At 39.9% G+C, this 19,123-nt stretch overlaps 1 protein-coding gene across 2 annotated transcripts; it reads right to left on the bottom strand.

Annotated features, from left to right (window-relative positions):
* Positions 1–1,214: 1,214 nt before the first annotated feature.
* Positions 1,215–14,533, bottom strand: LOC120562991 (syntaxin-12-like). 2 transcript variants are annotated; one of them, XM_039806986.1, is made up of 10 exons: positions 14,377–14,533; positions 13,101–13,259; positions 12,429–12,498; positions 12,203–12,302; positions 10,021–10,158; positions 9,821–9,864; positions 3,588–3,693; positions 3,301–3,373; positions 3,132–3,214; positions 1,215–2,142 (listed from the first exon to the last, which is right to left on the bottom strand). In XM_039806986.1, exons 2-10 carry the CDS (start codon positions 13,198–13,200, stop codon positions 2,050–2,052), a joined length of 807 nt encoding a protein of 268 aa, XP_039662920.1. In that variant the 5' UTR covers positions 13,201–13,259; positions 14,377–14,533; the 3' UTR covers positions 1,215–2,049. The 2 variants fall into 2 exon arrangements, with proteins under 2 accessions (XP_039662920.1, XP_039662921.1); XM_039806987.1 differs by having other exon boundaries at positions 13,101–13,231; positions 14,377–14,528.
* Positions 14,534–19,123: the final 4,590 nt, after the last annotated feature.

Below are 19,123 nucleotides of genomic sequence, written 5' to 3'. Positions count from 1 at the left end.
ACAAATTCACCCTAATCTACAAAGTCAATTGTATAGAACTACTTACATGTCCCTGATCTGCAGGTTTTCCACGCAAAGTTGGAAGTGCGCCCTTGTTTAGAAGAGGTCTCCCGGCTAATCCTGCCTTGTACAGGCTGAAGTTGGAGAAACAGCTAGCTAGCAATTGTGAGCCTTACCTAGGTACCTAGCTACTGCACATGTGCGACTGCCAACAAAGATGTTACAGAAGTTGAGAGGTCTCACTCTGTAGCTAAAACAGAGGCTGAAAAGAGGATCTGCAGCAATGGTCAGTACAACAAAAATGTGGTGTTTTTTGAAAATGTAACCATGTAAACCTATATTCTGATACAAACTCAAATTACAATTATGAACCTGAAAATGAGCATAATATGGCCACTTTAAAACTTTCCTTTTCCATGGAAGAGGTAGACAAGAGCCAGACATATTTAATGTTGGGTAGCCTTCAGTGAGTACAGAGCTTTAACTACTGTAGATAATGCGGTAATCCTTCCTGTTTTATTTTTATTTACTGATGACATTTGTGTTTGAGCATTATTAAAGGGTTACTGTAGTTATTATGATAAGGCACATTAGTTTGTGGGGTTCTAAGAATTAAAAAATAACCAACAACATCCCCCGTCTGGGATTAATGTGAATCACAGATGTTTTCCATGGAACTACTTCATACTACAATCCCGATGAAAGCTGTTGATAATTGTTAGCCTCCAAATCAAACAGTTAAGCTAATGTTGCATTATGTTTAAGTCCCTAGCAGTGTATGGTTCATACAATCCACAACAAATTACAATTTGTGCAGGTTTATGCACCACTAAATATGGGAGCTTGACTTGTGATACTTGGTAGATTTTAATGGTACAAATTCTGTACTTTTATTGGAGTACAACTCTAAGCAGTATATTTCAATGTTTTTGTCACATTTTACATCTTGGTGCTTCTTTGTACAGCACTTTGGTCAGCTTAAGCTATGTTTAAATGTGCTCTAGAAATTCCCTTTACTAACTTATTTACTTACTTGCTATATTTCCGTTATAGTACTGCTACATGTACTAAGGAAGACGATGGCTTGGAGAACTTCCTCCAGTACTGGTCATTTCTAATCTCAGGTGAGCCGGTGTCTCTGTTGAAAAGATCCTGCCGACTCTCAACATGCTTAGCTCGCCTCTGGTGGAAAAAAACGAAACATGACACGTGCAGCACTTGATCAGGTGGAACTGTATTAAATTCTCTTTCAGGTGGGCAGAGCCAGTGAAACAAACAGTTTACTAAGGACAGACATTCTGATCACTGCTAACAGGTGATATTTGTCTTTTAACATTCTTATAGGTAAGACACTTTTTATATCAGGAATACACTTTCATATTCAAACAAGACAGGGTTACTTACTGTATATAAAATTGTGCAAGATAGCATTTGATGAGACAGTCCTAAAGAAGTGACAAAGGTTACATTGAAGAAAATTGTACTTTTTCTGCATTGGAATGTAGGGTTTATTTATCTCACACACACACACACACACACACACACACACACACACACACACACACACACACACACACACACACACACACACAGACAGATCATCCAAAAATTCATAAGTTAGTGTTATTAGTAGCAGTAGTGGTAGCAGTAGTCATACATTGGCTCAGTGGAGTTTTAATGTTCCAAACTACGAGCGGAAACGCCAAATACTTGTCAATTTATCAATAGACTAAAGAAATAACAAAAATCTTGATTATCAACACAAAATATTGGCAGATCTGTTATGTTGTTAGCCTTTTAAAACCCAAAACATATTCATGTTCCCGCCATTTACCCCAAAATAAATACAGTACAATCCACATTCAGTCAAGCACAGTAAGGAAAGTCAAATTTAGCATTTTCTCACACACACACACACACACACACACACACACACACACACACACACACACACACACACACACACACACACACACACACACACACACACACACACACACACACACACACACACACACACATTGGATGTCATGTGAAAGTGTGCTTCTCTTATTTGAGGGCTTGCCAGATGATGATGATGAGGATGATGAGCACCAGCGACAGCACCATGGCCAGCATGCACATCCTCTTACGGGACTTCCTCTGCACACAACAAAGTATCATGTCAGAGTTAACAGACGAAAAAGGAAGTCAATCTTATCAGCATTTTACATGACAGTGATGTAACACTGGCTGGGGACAGGATATCATATTGAACGTATTAATCCTTGTGTACCACAGGAATCGATAAGGCTGATGTTATTCTTATTGTAAAAAACACAAAAAAAACATGAAAAGATCCAAGCCAAACATGTGTTAGTCTGTCTATTAATGCTTTCTGACTTCCATACCCTGTATGCCTCAGCTCCAAGCCAATTTTTCCTACTGATGATGTAAATCTTTGAAAAACAGTCGTTAGGGATGAAATTGTTTGGTTTGACAATCACGGTTCGAGGCATTTATGTATAGTTTAGTCCATTTTAACCTCAAAGTTGCAGTCAAAAAGGCGTGTGCGGAATTTTTTTGTTGTCCTCGGGTCAAATTGGACCCGTCTTCAAAGTTTCTAAGTCAGAAATTTGGGTTTCTTTCAACTTAATTGCCCAAAAATAGCATGGATGGTTCCATACAACGCTCTGCGCAAGTAAAATGCAGGATCAGTTCACTACTTTCATTACATTTTGGGTGTTTCATTTAATTTGATATCATTTGAAAACAACAATTGAAATGGTTTTAAAACAGTATCCTAACTAAACGTCGACATACGTTCCTCTAAAACCTTACTATTAGTCAAAATAATTCATCATTTCAGCTAGATATAATTTCATTTATCTATTATATATTAACATGACGAGCTCTATGGCACAGAGAAATAACATATATGAGGCTTTAACTGACACACAATACTTTAGTTAGTATCAACTCATTGTTGGTTTGGTGTTTCATGGAATGTAGAATATCGCTGGACTTACTCTTTAACATGCTTGAAAATATTGTGGATTCTTTATTATATTATGACTTGCATCTTTAGCTGGCTTTGCAAATGTATTTTCATGTTAGTGCTTCCATTATTTTGCACAGCCCCTCTATCTCACCTTGTAATGGGCTGCCTTCTGCAGCTGGACGGCCCCTCTGTCTACATGGACCTCAGCACTCTCCACGTTGGCCTCAATGGTGTCTGTTAATCAGAACACACATGCGCTCACATCCAAATGACGTGCAAAGGATCAACTCAATGTTAACCTTAAGTTTCTCGGGACTTACCAATCATCTCTCCTTGATCGTGGATCATCACAGCCAGGTCCTTGAAAATCTGGTTCACATCCATAATGTTGGCCTGGAGAGGACAGAAGCAAGAGGGTGAACGTCGCGTGACAGTGTGTTACGGTGTTTGGTGTTTTAAGCCCCCGACGTCGCCTTCCAGGCAGCACGGCAATGGTTATGTTTAGGGTTAAGGTTAGGGTTAGCTGCCTGGAAGGCAACGTTGGAGGCTTAAAACACCATTGAGCGTGTGTTACAGTGTCCCTCCTCCTGTGGGATGGGGTTGGTACCTCCAGCTGTTTGATGTTAGTCTCTCTCTCCCTGATGATATCCAGGTCCTCCTCTGTGATGGTGGGCTCCTCAGTCTGAGTCTGGCTCTGGTTCCACTCATCTTCCCTACACAATCACACAGTCCCAATTTTTTATACGTAAATTAAAACTTTAATATACAGCCTAAAATAACATTTAAAAAGGCCAAGGTTAAAGTAAAACAGAAACACACACAAAAAGGTAACTGTTAAAGAAACAGAAGAAAAGACGCAATCAGATTGCAGATACATTTTGTAAAAATGGGGATTATTAGCAGGATAACAGTTCTAAAATACATTTAAAAACGAGAATGAGAATGATATACTGTTTTATGAGCTGCGACTATATTTATGAGGGTAATAAAATAATAACACGGAGGCTCCGTAGCCTGAACCAAGCCGACAAAACATCTTCCCCCCTTACGTTTCACATTAAAACGCCTTTACTATACATATCTAAATAACCATCTCATCAAGTATTTGGCAAAATCTAAAGTTATGTATTGGTTAGTCTGGCATTGCCAGACCTTCTTCACAGTGGTGGGTCTGGCTAGTCCACACAGTATTCTGGGACGGGAGAAAAACGTGCTCTGGTTTATTGGCATTTCTTTAAACCAAATCACAATCGCCTTGGGCGTCACTAGAAACCGGACGGAGCAACGGCGCCTCTGCAAAATAGCCTCTGGAAAGAACTTGTTTTGGTGGAACGTGTACGTTCAAAAGTTGTTTTAAACGTGCAACAGAAAACTCAGATTGGACAGATAGTCTAGCTAGCTGTCTGGATTTACCCTGCAGAGATCTGAGGAGCAGTTAACCATAGTCCTCAGAAATCCACCGGAGTTTAAAGGGGTGATAGAATGCAAAACCGATTTTACCCTGTCATAGTTGAATAACGTCAGTTCGGTGGGTAAATAGGACATACATAGAAGGTCAAAATCCCATTGACACCTCTTTACTATGAAAATCTCCTATTTTGAAACTGCCGCTGAAAACAGGCAAATCTCAACAAAGCTGGAAGCTTACGTAAGCATCCCAAGACCTGTACCTTTGTCACGCCCATTGGTGTAGTAAGAGAACAGTCACGCCCCAACATTTACATAGGCTACACAACTTACCTGAGATCAGGTAGTCTTCTGAATCTAGGTCGTGCAGATCTTTGGTATTCCATTACAAAATTCACTTCGGAGACTTTTTTTTATGTGCGAAATCAACTATGTAGAGGTCAAATATGGGCCGTTTTACAAAAATTGATGTCTAATTGCAAATTTTGTCCGACTGTGTCGGAGTTCAGCGGCCGGTGCTGCCTGGGTTGCTGCCTCGCTGCCTGGCCTGCCTTCCTTCACAGACCCCAGCCTGCTGTGAGCTCGATTGAGCTCCATCACGGCTGGCAGCCCATGGCACTTCATACCCGCGCAACGTCACCGTTTTTATGGTTAATGAACTACCAAACGCCGCTGCCTGGACAGAGCTCCAGGGCCTGCAGCTCCCCTCTTCCTGCTAAATGCCCGGTGAGTGTGAGTGAGAGCGCGGTCAGCGAGCTTGTTACACCAGCAATCTCTTACCACAGGTTCAAGTTAATCTTATAATGTGTGTAATTATAATGTGTTGAGTTATTTAAACAAACGATCGGTGAAATACTCTTGTCCGCGAGTCTCATTAATATGAGCCTGCGGCGGGATGGAGCTAGCTCTATCAATGAGAGCTAGCTAGCCTCCTCTTAGAATTCCTCTGAAATTCACAAAAATTTATAAAATTGATATCGGACACCATTATTAGCTTTATAAGACCTTGGGGTAGAGGTTATATAAGTGGCGTGACGAAATTCAAACTATAAATATACTCGAATTACGCCGAAAATGAAGCTAACTATCTGTGATTTGTAGCTACACATAGATAAGATTGAAGGGACAGCTAACGAAACCCCTAGCTAATGTTCACAAATATTCATTAACTTGAAATCGGACACCGTTGTTAGCTTTATAAGACTTTTAGGTAGATGTTGTATAAGTGGCGTGACAAAATTCAAACTGTAAATATACTTTAATTACGCCGAAAATGAAGCTAACTAGCCGCAATCTGTACACACAGGATTGAAGGGACAGTCGCAGCTAACGAAACCCCTAGCTAGAGTTCACAAAAATTCATTAAATTGAAATCTGTTCATTGTTAGCTTTGTGAGACCTTGGGATAGCTGTGATATAAGTGCCGTGACAAAATTCAAACTGTAAATATAGCTACTATAGTTATGCCGAAAGTGTAGCTAGCTAGCAGCGATCTTTTCCCATTGTATTGAATGGGATATATAGCTAGCTAGCTGCTCCTCCTAACAAAACGCCTGACGTTCATAAAAATGCCTTACATTTAAAACGGACAAAACGTTAGCTTTGTAAGACCTTGGGGTAGCTGTGATATAAGTGCCGTGACGAAATTCAAACTGTAAATATATTATAGTTATGCCGGCAGTCGGCCATGGAGCCCCGTAGTGCAGTAATCCACAAAGGGTGACTTTGCCCTGGGTATGGAGCCCAGCAGGCTGCCGCTTTCTCGTCAGACTGTGTGGAGCTCCTAAAGTCACGTCTTAGCAAATTTGCAATTAGCCATACATTTTCGTAAAACGGCCCATATTTGAGCTTTATATAGTTGATTTCTCGCATAAAAAATTCTCAGAAGTGAATTTGGTAATGAAACATTGCAGTGTCTGGAATATGAGATTCTGTCGCATCTCTAATGTGTGTGTATGGCGATTCGCTCAACCAATCAGCGCGCAGCTCATCTAAAAATTCATGAGCATACCATATTTGGAAGAAAAGCTCTTGTTACAAATAGGGCCAAAACACAGGGATGTTACATACCCCATACCCCATTAGGAGACCATAAGGAACAGTGTGAAATACCCTATATAATCATTCTATCACCCCTTTAAAATGCCAACAAGTCGTCGATATAGACTATGCATTAGTAGATGTCCCCTTTTTTGGAGGGATTGTTTGAAAAGGGAATTTTGGGGGATCTGTATCCGGTGGCATATTGAAATCCTATGAGGATGTGGAACAGCAATTTGGAATCCCTAGGTCTCAATTTTTCAGATATTTGCAACTTTGCCATCTGTTAGTGGGGATTTTTGGATCCAGTTCTTCAGCCCCAAAGGCACCAGAATTTTTAGGTAAGGTGTTGATTAAATATAGAAAAGGCCATGAGGCTTCTGGGTATTATTCTATGCTTATGCAGAACCTGGGGAATGGAGCCTGGACAGCACTCAAAAAGACATGGTAGAGGGATCTGAGTATTAACTGGATGATGAGGAGTGGGACAGTCAAAGTCAAGTTTATTTCATCCATAAAAATGGAAATTACAGTGCTCATACCCGCCTAATACAATACAATAAATACAATATAATGTAAAAACACAATACATAAATACAATACAGAATTTATAAAAATGTACGTTTAAAGTGCTTGTTGTGCTGTCTGATACTGTAGGATTATTAAATCTATGTCACGCGATGTGAGGCTGCGCCTCATTCAGTTCAAGATTATGCATCGCTTCTATTGGACTCCCTCTAGATTGTTTAGAATTGGTCTGAAAGAGACACCGAATTGTTGGAAATTTAAGACAGAGGACGGCCAATTACTTTATGTCCTTTGGTCCTGTGATAAGGTCCAGGTATGTTTATGTTGCGAATTGTGCGTTTTGTCATACTGCCTTTCCATGGGCAGCCCCCTCACTCTGACATCTCTCCATTAGTGCATGTATAGGTACTGAGCATGTGTGTAATTCAGGCCTGTGTGTAATGTGTGTAATAACAGAGTGAAAAACATTGTAATTTCCCCTTGCAGGATTAAAAAAGTATACATTATTATGATTATTATTATTATTATTATTATTGTTCTGTTGTCCGACAGACTACCTAAGTGTGTATTGATATTTTATTTCTTTTTTTCTCGTCTTTATTGCATATTTAGTATTGAGATAATCCAAAAGTAACAGCAAGTATTGTTACGTTACTTTAATATTGTGATACTTGATTAAGGTTACTGACTACATTCATTTTTAACAAGTAATTAGTAATACAATAATACACCATAACCTGACTTTTCCTGTTCACCTGTGAAAGTACGTTTTAAGATTCAATCAATCAATCAATTAATCTGGAAGTCTGGTAGTTTTTTTTTTCCAGCGTACAGCAAGAGTACAGCTTGTACATGCCAAATGACAAAGCTGCCACATGTAGGGCGCTTTATGGGAGTTTGGGCGAGACAAGGTGCGAACTGTACTGTATCATACCATACTAAACCATACACAAAGAGTTTGGAGTTCAATAGGGGCCCAACCGCAAAGCTTTGCCCTGAAGCCCACTGACAGGTCAATTTTGCAATGGTTAGTGCTGGAAATTAGAGCCTGAGCAATACTGTTTATTTTTTAATTTTATTTTTTAAATACATTTGTTGATACTAATGAATATTTAATGGTTTCAAAACCTTAAAGTTCAGTTTAAAAAGAGATCTTAAATTTGTTTACTAAAAAATGGTAACTGAGACATGTACAGTACTGGCATTTTATAGTTATAGTAGTAAAAAGTGTCAGTGCTCTCTGGTGGACAGACTTTGTAATGGACACACTGTTACTAAATGACCTCAAACATAGCTTTGGCTTTCTGTACTGGCATTTCTCATCACTTAGGTTGGCCAGTACATAGCTTGTATTTCTACAACAGTCTAAAAGCTGATAATATTGGCAGAGCCAATTTATTGGTCTACTGGAAATGTCTCAGTGTACTTTGGCCTTACTGTGGCTGTTTCACACCAAATGGTGTAAAGAACAGAATGGTGGGTAGAGAATGGCCTGAAGGTATCATATTTAAAAGGTCCAATGTGTGGGAATTTCTCCCATCTAGCGTTGAGATCATATATCGCAATCAACTCTCTCGCGCCACGCAGTTCAAAGTACTTATTACAGCTACGGTATCCTTCACACTTTTTTCTGATTTTGATCAATTTGGATTTAGAATACGTGTGGTCCTCCGCGTTTTTTGCCGGGGGCCGGGAAGCTACGATACCCATTAGCAGCATTAGCAGCACCTGTGAGTTTCTCATGTGAAAACGTAAAAGGTGGAGCAGTATGTCCTGTATGTCCCTTACCGGCTAACGTAGTTCAAGATGGAGCATGAATATGGACCCAGTGATGCCAGTAACGCTTTACTCTAATCCGACCACTTTTTTCAGTAACGAGTAATCTAACGTGGTACTATTTCCAAACCAGTAATCAGATTAAAAGTTACTTATCCAAGTCACTGTGCGTTACTATTTTTGTCATTTTCCTTAGTAAAAATATATATATTTGCTTTCTTCTTGCGTCTCGGGGAGTGAAGTCACGTATGCGACAAGTCACGTTTTCAGCATGTGGACAGGTACCACGCAGCGACACAAACGTAAACAACAATGGAGGGAGGAGAGAGATGCGTGTTTTCTAGCTGGAAATACAGTCACTATTTTGAGTTTGTGTCAGCTAAAGACGGCAATATTAAGGTTCGTTGTACACTCTGTGCTGGTGGCGACAAAGTGCTATCTAGCTACAAAAACACTACGTCAAATTTGAAGAAACATTTGGAGTCGCAGCACTGCAGTCAAACTTACAGAGCAAGTCCCAGCAGGTGGTGCGAAGCAGAAAGCAGGAGGTCCCCCCCCATCACCACCCAAACAACAAAAGCTGGACTTCGGTGCAAAACCAGTAAGTGGGGGAGAGTTGAAGAAGTTGGTCGGGCAGTATGTTGTAGAGGAAATGCTGCCCTTAAACACAGTTGACTCGCTCTCTTTCGTGCCATAATAAACCAGATCCTACTACTGGCAATGCCGAGCTGCCTCACAGTAAACCGGTTGTCATTTTTGTGTTGAGGCTGTGGGGGTGTTGTCGGCAGTTGCTGAATGTAACTAATAAAGTAACTTGTAATCTAACTTTGTTACTTTTAAAATCAAGTAATCTGTAAAGTAACTGAGTAACTTTTTCAAAGTAACTGCGGCAACACTGCGTCTACCCCAGTTCATGCGAATGCAAATGTAAAATTTCAAGCCAATAGGAATACTTGGAATTGATGGTGGTGGTAAATATTCATGTAAAAGGACATGTTTGTGAACGGGCAACAGCGATTTTGATAATGAACAACTAAACACGTTACACACTGGACCTTTAAAAAAAAAAAAAACACTGAGGAAACTTACTTTTCGAATGTAACCAGCTGTTCGTTCACATTGCCTCCATCTCCCTGTAGACAGTAACACAAAAAAAGTTCAATCAACATCAGCTCTCTACTCGCATCACTTTTCCATCAAGTGTGCAATAATATTAGAAGTAACTGAATGAATCGCTATGTGTTTAAGAGTAATGTTATTGGTTGTCCAATGAAAAGCCTGGTAATCACCATGACTCTGGAGCCAGCTCGAGCTCTGGCCACCGACTCCTTCTCTTTCTCAGCTGCCCTCCGCTGCACCACCTGGAAGTTGTTGAGGGCTGCGGAGAAATCGCTCATCAGACGCTCCTTCTGCAGCTTCTGCTGCCTCTGGAGGAAAGAAGGCAGGAGAGAATGAAAGGCCATTTCGATGTTTCTTCAATGTTGAATGTTGTCATGTCACAGACACCCAAATAGAAAAGGGCATTACGCATTTTCATTTACTGTGTGCATAGAAATCGTGTAACATAACATAGGAGCTGCCAAATATCTATTCCGAAGCTGTAGGGGGAGCTCTATAAAGAAACCTGCGAGCAAAAAGCGAAGAACAGTGAAGAAATGGCCAAAACCGCATAGCGCCCCTTTAAGAACTTTAGGGCATATCGCATTTTGTCCTCAAATCGTGCAGCCTTAATAACTACCCTGAAATTGTGTCAGATGCCGCATAGTGTAGCAATATTTTCATCTGTATCATCTTTTAGTCTAATTTGTTTAATATGTAAATAGTTGTTTCTTTCTAAATGATATGATAATGTTGTGTAGTCATTGTTTTCACCTTCCTTTGACCAGTTTATAACTGAACCCATTATTACTGAACCCAGCCGTTACGCGCAGCGCCGTCACATCCTGCGCCACACACCACCGCAAGTAAATTCTCAACCTGTGGGAAACACTGTACTTCCTTCATTCTATAATGAACTTCTTTTCTTTTTTTTTACTTCATAATTATGCCACTCGAAATAATTACAAATCAAACTCAAACCTCCGATCTGTTGAACATCTCAACTCAACATAATATGACAGAGGTTCAGTGATATGGAATTTATGCAATTTAAGAAAGATATTAAAAGGTTTGAGCCTATGGAATGTCTTGTAAACAACCCACGTAACTCCTAATATTATATTCCCTTTCATATTCATTCTGTTGATTTGATATAGTGTGTCATTTTAGTTAATTACTATTATTACGATTTTAGTTTCTATTTTAATTGGAGTATGCATTGGACCACCCCAACTCCTTACACAGATTTTCAGTATTTCATACTATTCGCTTCCGTTGTCACTCTTACAGTTTTTCTTGATTGCTTTGATACAGCAGTCAACTCAAACTCCACATTTTTCAAAACAGTTAACACACAGGCCGAAACAGTGGCTCATGGTCAAGTGTGTGAGCTCCTCCAATTAACCATTACACAGTGGACAAAAAATACAAAATACAGCACTCAATGCAAATCAGTGCACCATTGCTTGTCATTGCAGCCTATTACTGTACGTAGCTTTCATGCCACTGCCATTTGTTGTCAAATTTGCCCATTTGCAAAGATTTGGATCCACAATCAGAAATGCTTTGAAGCAAAATTTATTGATTCCATTGATTCTTATTTTCAAATTGTGGCTGAAAACTGAAATACTGTAACTATTTCACAAAATACAAAATAAAATCTATTAGAGTGTAAGAAATTAAGAAAATAAAAATAAAATATATTACAGTAAAGTATAAACATCTATTACTGTAGTATAAGAAATAGCCACTATTGATACTCGTCTCTTCTGTCTTGACAATGGGGCCACATGGCCTAACCCTGCTGACTGATCTATGGGGCCACATGGCCTAACCCTGCTCACTGATCTATGGGGCCACATGGCCTAACCCTGCAGAATGATCTATGGGGCCACATGGCCTAACCCTGCAGACTGATTGCTAATTGAAGATTTGTGTGAAGGAGTGTCAAACAGGTGCTTCAGTGATTTCATACTGATGTAGGTAGTTTCTAATAGTTAGGAACCGATGCTTTCTGTTTGGTTACCATAGCTAAAACAACGGAGTTTGAACTGCTTGAATGACATCAGTGTTAACTGTTCTGCAAAAGGGTGGGGAAAATGTGTCAATCCAACGAGAAAGGGTTAACACATTTGCAAGACGTGTCTTCTGCTGTGCTGAGACAGTGATGATGAAAACCGAGTGGTTCCCAGTTTCTTTAAGCACGTCAAAGCAATCAAGAAAAACTGTAATACTACTTCATCATCTTTCAGCGCCTTGTTCCATACAGACGCTACAGGGTGATTTTTGCGTCGGTATCCTACGCCGAGAGCCACTGACCAAGTGTCAGTATTTGACGAGTTGGGAATAAGGACGGGTTGTCTATAGACTGACCTGTTCTGATGGAGACAGTGGTGGGGGCAGTGACCCCAGCTCCTTCAGGTGTCTGTTGGTTTCTTTAGCCAGCTGGTTGGTGTAGTGCTGGAGCTGTTGGCTGCAGGGGAACACAAACACTGCTAAGATCCACGTAAATGTTCAACTGCTCACACACTTGCTCAAATAATGACAATACGTGAGATTACCTGGGATACTAATCATCCCAGGCCAGTACTGTACTTACAGCCTTTCCTGGAGCTCTGAGGTTTTCTGTCTCGTCCCCAGCTGGTGGAGGAGATTTTTGATCTGACCAGCTGCGGGGAAAATAGAACCACTTACCATGCAGGTCTTTTGGAGAAGTAATTCATGCGTAAAGGTGTTAATTATTGATCTGGTCTTCTACAGGTTTCACCAAATCAAATTAAAGACTTTTTAAAAGACATTTTAACACCATTATGAACGAAATTTAAGACCTATAGCATCACAAAAAAAAAAAAAGTCAGATGTGAGAGTCTGGAAACATCGTTTGAAACAATTCCCCAATTTCCTCCTTGGCATTATAGGACTGGTGTCTAGATTGGCTGCAAAATAAGTTGCATGTTGGTCTCATTTGTAGTCGTAATAAGCAAATTATATTTGGACTAGCGACAGAAAGAACTACAACACCACAGAATAAAAATTAAAAAACACACATTATAAAGCGCTGCGGGAACATTTCAATGAGCATTAGGTAGCGTTAAACTGACATAGGACAATTAAGACCTGTTGGAAATTAAGACCTACACACAATACTTCAGCGAATTTTAGCCTTTTTAATGTCTACAATTTTGATTTTAAAATGTTAGACTTTTTAAGACCCTGCGGAAACCCTGTAAACAGATTGTTTTCTGCTGTTTGAGACACAATGGGCACTCACAGTTTTGACTGATCTTCTGGATGTTGGAGCTGCATGTCTGGATAAGGCTGCCAAAGTCCCTTGGCTGGGACCAGCTGCTGTCAGCGCTCATATAGGACATCCTGGCTGTACACCACCAGCCTGTCACACAGCTAAGGAACACACTCTGAGGAACACAAACTAAACAGAGATGCAATGAAGAGAATAGAGCACATTTAGTCGCATCAAATTATGTTTCTATTTCAATGAATTTCAGTTCTTGTCAGAGCCGGCCCGACCCATAAGCGAACTAAGCAGTTGCTTAGGGCCCCGTGGCTACCAGAGGGCCCCCAAGAGCGCTTGAAATGTCCCACAATAGAGCTCATAACAGAGCCGGTCTATTTAAAGATAGTGTTGCTGCTAATGGGTCTCACATTCGTCTTTAAATGCTTATTTGTACATTATGAGTGCTTAAACTGATATTTACAATACACAAGTTGGAGAGTCCCCAAACCAAATCCTGCTTAGGGCCCCCAAAAGTCTAGGGCTGGCCCTGGTTCTTGTATTGAAATAGTTTGAACTAGTTATAGTGTTATGTAGTCCCGCCTCAACAATATCAGTGCATCATATTTCACAGAGATAAAATTAAAAAAAAAGCATAAATACGCAGTCAGGAGCCTATAACATCTGGTTATAAATCTTAAATGTTCCAACATTTGGTGAAAAACTTCCATTCGCGAGAGGTTTATCGGTGCTTATCGACTTACTGAGCCTATAATGACCCTAAATGTAAAGTCGTAATTTTTCCATTCATTCATTCATCTAATGTGATGGTAGCCTACAGAGCCAAAAAAACAAAAAACGTTACAACGTCAGGTGTCACTGCCCTTCTCCCCGTCTTTTTCACAGTAAGAGAACGACGTAGGCCCTTGCCTGTACAGTTACCTTCCAATAAAAGAGGCTCGCACAAAATAACAACAGAAATAAACAGAGGCAGGCGCGAGCTAAATCCAAGTCATCACGTGGATTCACCTTACAGGCAAAATAAAAATAAAATAAACCTACGAGCGTACTAATACAAGGTTTAAACCGCCTTTCTTTGGGTACTTAGTCACAAAAACTACTGTAACGTAGGCTAGATAACATTTTAAAACTGGATAACCCTTATATCCATAGTCGTTATTCAGCGTTAACGTGGCGCCGTGTGTCTCGTGCATCAATTTCAGCCTAGATTCGGGTTCTACTGTTTTCTATAGCAGGTTAAATAAACATCCCTGTCGGTTACTAATGTTAGCAATGTCCACAGTTAATCTCTTACTTTGCAGTGAAGCTGACGCCGATAGTGTCTGTCTGTTGCTCCAAATGCCTCAGATAAATATTTCTAGTCCACACATCAGAGCCCGTCTGCGACGTCACACGTTCAAAGCACTAATCCGACGTTATTTTTGACGCTGCATTCACTGTCAATAGCAAATAGTGGTCAACACAAGATTGGCGTGAGCTATAGTGCAATTTCATGTGATAATTACTGCTGGCAAAAAAATTCAGATAAAGCATACGTTTAATCTACAAGAACCTCAAATGTCCATCAAAGATATTCTACGTTGACTCAGTGTGATGGGCCAGTTAGGCCTATCTCTTGGAACAACCCCGTGCCTGTCCCATGACTTTCACACTGACTCTAATAATAATCGTAAATACAGCAGCGTGCAGTCGTGCATGTGACAGCAGAAAAAAAATAATCAAAAGAACTATAATTGCAATTACCAGCAGGGCTTCAATGCAGAAATGTTGAGGACACGAGTCCAAGTCTTAACCTATAGGGCTACAGAAGATGTATTCTTTTTAATATTTGTTTTAATATTTTTGTGATTGGTTATCTTTGAATGTTGCAATTATTATGAGCTCTGATTATTGTTGTTCAGATGGTTAGGCAATGTTGGCCTGTGTTTAGTATGCTTTTTACTTATAAGTTAACAAATAAGTAACATCATAATATTATTGATTTGAGATACTTTAGATAAATTTGTCTTTAGTTAAATAATTAAAATGCTCCCTTGTATGATATACTAACTATAAGGGCTTTACAGTAAAAAAAAAGAATAAAAAAGTTTAAAAAAAATCTGAAACATAAAAGATAAAATAATTACTCTTTACAACAAAATATGCCTGTTTGGTTCAGCCTTCTATTGCTCTATTGAATAATATGTAGCCTAAATACTTTTTTTCATTTCTAAACTATGCAAATGTAATGTAAGGGCGTGCACATGTATGATGGGAATATCCATGAAGCTCTGTGACTTTATTAGGGTGTTATATTGGACACTGTGACGTTCCATCACACAGTAATGCAGCAGTTCAGCAGAGGCTCTAATCCCATCCAAGAAAATCAAAGCTCTGTGTTATCCAATACCGTGATGCAAATTAAGTGATGCAGTGATCACAACTTCAAATGAATCCACTTTAAATATATATATATATATATATATATATATATATGATATATATGTTCTCTTTACTTTTTACACAGCTTACATAGAAAGTACAGTCTGCAGAACATTTAACACAAATGTAGGCGGCCGACTATGGATTTCACCTGAGAGTCTTCTGCTCACGGTATTCTCAAGCTTTTTTTCAGATAAAGATTTTTTTTTTTAAGCTGTAGGCTCATTCAGATAATCATTCTAAGTTGACCATAAAGAGGCCCACCAGATTGATCGAAGAAAAAAATCCAAGCAGAGAGAATATGAGACGCAAATGAGAGAAGGGACAGACTATTAAAGAAGAACTGAGCGTCTCAAATGAAATAACAGCACCGATTGTGGATGATGTCATCCTTCATGGCCTAGACTAGCCAGACATGAGGGTTCAACCTAATGTGAGCAGATAAAAAACAGTAGCATCAAATAGGAATGTCTTCCGAAGGGAGAGCAGGTACTGTGACTACAGAGCAGTACCACCCTGTGCTGCATACATCAACAGCTGACTGACATCACTGACATTGCGTGAAAACAAAAAGTGCTGCTGGGTATACCATGAGAAGTCTGGAGAAATGCACAGTATCATTTATTTAGTTACTAAACTTCAACCCACACCTCAGAAGACCATAGCAAAAAGGTAAACAAAGCGCAATAGCAGGGTTCTATCCACTAGAGATCGCTGTTGGATGGCATTACAGATTATACCTTTAAGCTTCAAAAACTGTCAACAAAGCTGAGTGCCACTTGGCAAAATGTAACTGAGACAATAACTTATACAAGTGCAAGTTTACCTTTTATATAATCACTGTTTTACAGTGTTCACCTCTATACATTCATTTATTTAACTTACTTATAATAATGTATATAATGCATTACAGTTTTCCGAATTGCTAAAACACTAAACCCCACTCTCTGAACCAAATGCTCAGTGGCCTAAACCCATTTCTCGAATCAATCAATCACTCTTTCTGCAAAACTCTAAACACATTCTCACTCGCTAAAACACATTTCACATCATGATGCACTTGTGTTGGAAAATGGTTAACACGGACCGCAAAAGTTAAACAGAACTGAAACACAGTTGTCATCGTTCACAGACAAAGACTCTAAATTGTACACACGTGTTTCTACTGAGGTGATGTGACCAATTGTAGAGAATGTAAGCCAGTTCAGAGTGCACAGGTGGCACAGGAGTATCGAATATTAATGTCTGATACTGCGGTTTCACAATATTGTTTAGTGTTGTCATGTGCTTTTCATTTTGTTTTCTTTGTTCTTTGGCTTTTTGCAGTTGGACTACTGTATTGTTCTAAAAGTGCCTAATATACAGACAAGTTGTGATATACTTTTTGCTTTCATTGCAAAATGTGTTTACTGTATAAAAAAAAGAAGTTACTGCCTAATATAAATTACTTTATTTTACATTTTACTGTTATATTTTATTCCCTATCTTAAAGGAACGCACCACCGTTTTTTGAAATAGGGTTATTCACCGTCTCCACTAGATGTAGATAGGTGGGCAAACGCATTTTTGTCTCAATGCATGCAGTGTCTTAGTCCGGCAGCGCCGCCGCTAGCTTAGCTTAGCGTAGTGAATGGAATCCTTTGTTGCCGGTTAGCATGTCGTGAGTAAAAGTGAGTCAATAACAACAACAAAAAAAGTAATTACTTCTTGTGGCCTGCGTATTCACATCGAGTACAAATAGCAATGCAGATTAAGAAGGTTCTGCCATCGATGACCGGGCTCAACGTGTCAGATCAAGATGAGCGCGCCCGCAGTTGTGTCACCGCTACTGAGGATTTCTCTGCGTTGATCCATCCTGCAGTCCTCGACTTTTTTTTAGGTGCGATAAAGTCAACTGGAAAAAAACGCCGAATGGACCCCATAAACAGCTGTTCACAGAGTAAGTGATTATTTTAAACATGATGCATGGTTATTTTACGGGATAGATCGACCCATATTACACCTGTACTCACACAGAGTTGCTGCATGATATCTCTGCGCCCAAGTGGCAGTGCTTCGGCTGTGCTTTGCCCCAATATAGTCCCAAGTCAATATCTGCCTAGGAAATAGTCTAGTCTTAATCTGCATTGCTATTTGTACTCGATGTGAATACGCAGGCCACAAGAATTAATTAGTTTTTAAAAAAAAAATTTCTTATTTTTTTTATGCTCACTTTTACTCACAACACGAAATGACAAGGATTCCATTTACTACGCTAAGCCAAACTAACTGCCGGACTAAGACAATGGATGCACTGAGACAAAAATGCTTTTGCCCACCTATCTAAATCTAGGGAAGACGGTGAATAACCCTATTTCAAAAAACGGTGGCGTGTTCCTTTAACTTGCACTATTTTGTGTTTGGATTCTCAGTAGGCTAAGTAATAATAATAATAATAATATATTTTATTTATATAGTGCTTTTCATGGTACTCAAAGACACTTTACAGTAAAAACCAGCACATATATCACATTAATACAGATAAGCAATCAAAGCAACACATAAAACAAGCATATTAAAAGCAATTAAAAACAATAAAACCAGTAGCTATCAGGTGAGAAATGTAAGACTATTGTATGTGGAAGGCTAATCTGAAGAGGTGTGTTTTGATTAGTGCTTTGAATGTGTTCAGGTCAGTACAGTCACGGATGTGCATGGGTAGGGAGTTCCAGAGGGAGGGGGCTGCAATGGTGAAAGCTCTGACACCCCAGGTATGGTGCGTGGTCCTGAGTGGTGGGGAGAGGAGGTTTGCGTCAGAGGAGCGGAGGTTACGGCTGGGTTATGGCAGTGGATCAGGTCTGTGAGGTAGGAAGGAGCCTGGTTATGGAGGGCTTTGTGGTTGAGGAGGAGGACTTTAAACTGGATGCGTTGGGAAACAGGAAGCCAGTGGAGGTTCTGAAGGACAGGAGTGATGTGATCAGGGGAACGGGTATGAGTGAGGAGACGGGCAGCAGAGTTTTGGATGTATTGGAGTTTATTTAAGGCTTTTGCAGGTGAACCATAGAGGATGCTGTTTCAATAGTCAATTCTGGAAGTGATGAAGGCGTGAATCAAAGTTTCGGCAGCAGAGAAAGTGAGTGACGGGTGGAGACGGGCAATGTTTTTGAGGTGAAAGAAGGCAGTTCTGGTTATTTGGTTGGAGTTGTTTTTCAAAAGTGAAGTTGCTGTCGGGGCGGCCTCTAGCTCACCCAGTAAGAGTGTTCGCCTTATGTTGGCTGAATCCTGCAGCGGCGCGGGTTCGAATCTGGCCTGCTGCCCTTTGCTGTGTGTCATCCCCCGTCTCTCTCCCCCTTTCATGTCTATTCACCGTCGCTCTATAATAAAGGGAAAAGCCCCAAAAAATAATCTCAATTGATAAAAAAAAGAAGTGAGGTTGCTGTTGAAGATGACTCCCAGGTTACGGATGTGTGGGGATGCAGACAGGGTGGAGTTGTTGACAGTGACACCGAAGTTATGGGTGTTCTTTGTGAGGGATTTCGGGCCGATGAGTATCAAATCGGATTTATTGTAGTTGAGTTGGAGGAAGTTGGTTTGAATATCGGTGAGCAGTTGGTCAGGGTGGAGAATATAGTTGTGGTGAT

Source organism: Perca fluviatilis, chromosome 7, assembly GCF_010015445.1.
Source record: "Perca fluviatilis chromosome 7, GENO_Pfluv_1.0, whole genome shotgun sequence".
Taxonomy (NCBI): Eukaryota; Metazoa; Chordata; class Actinopteri; order Perciformes; family Percidae; genus Perca; species Perca fluviatilis.
Note: the sequence above shows the minus strand (reverse complement) of the source record. Positions and strands in the feature narration are given on the sequence as shown.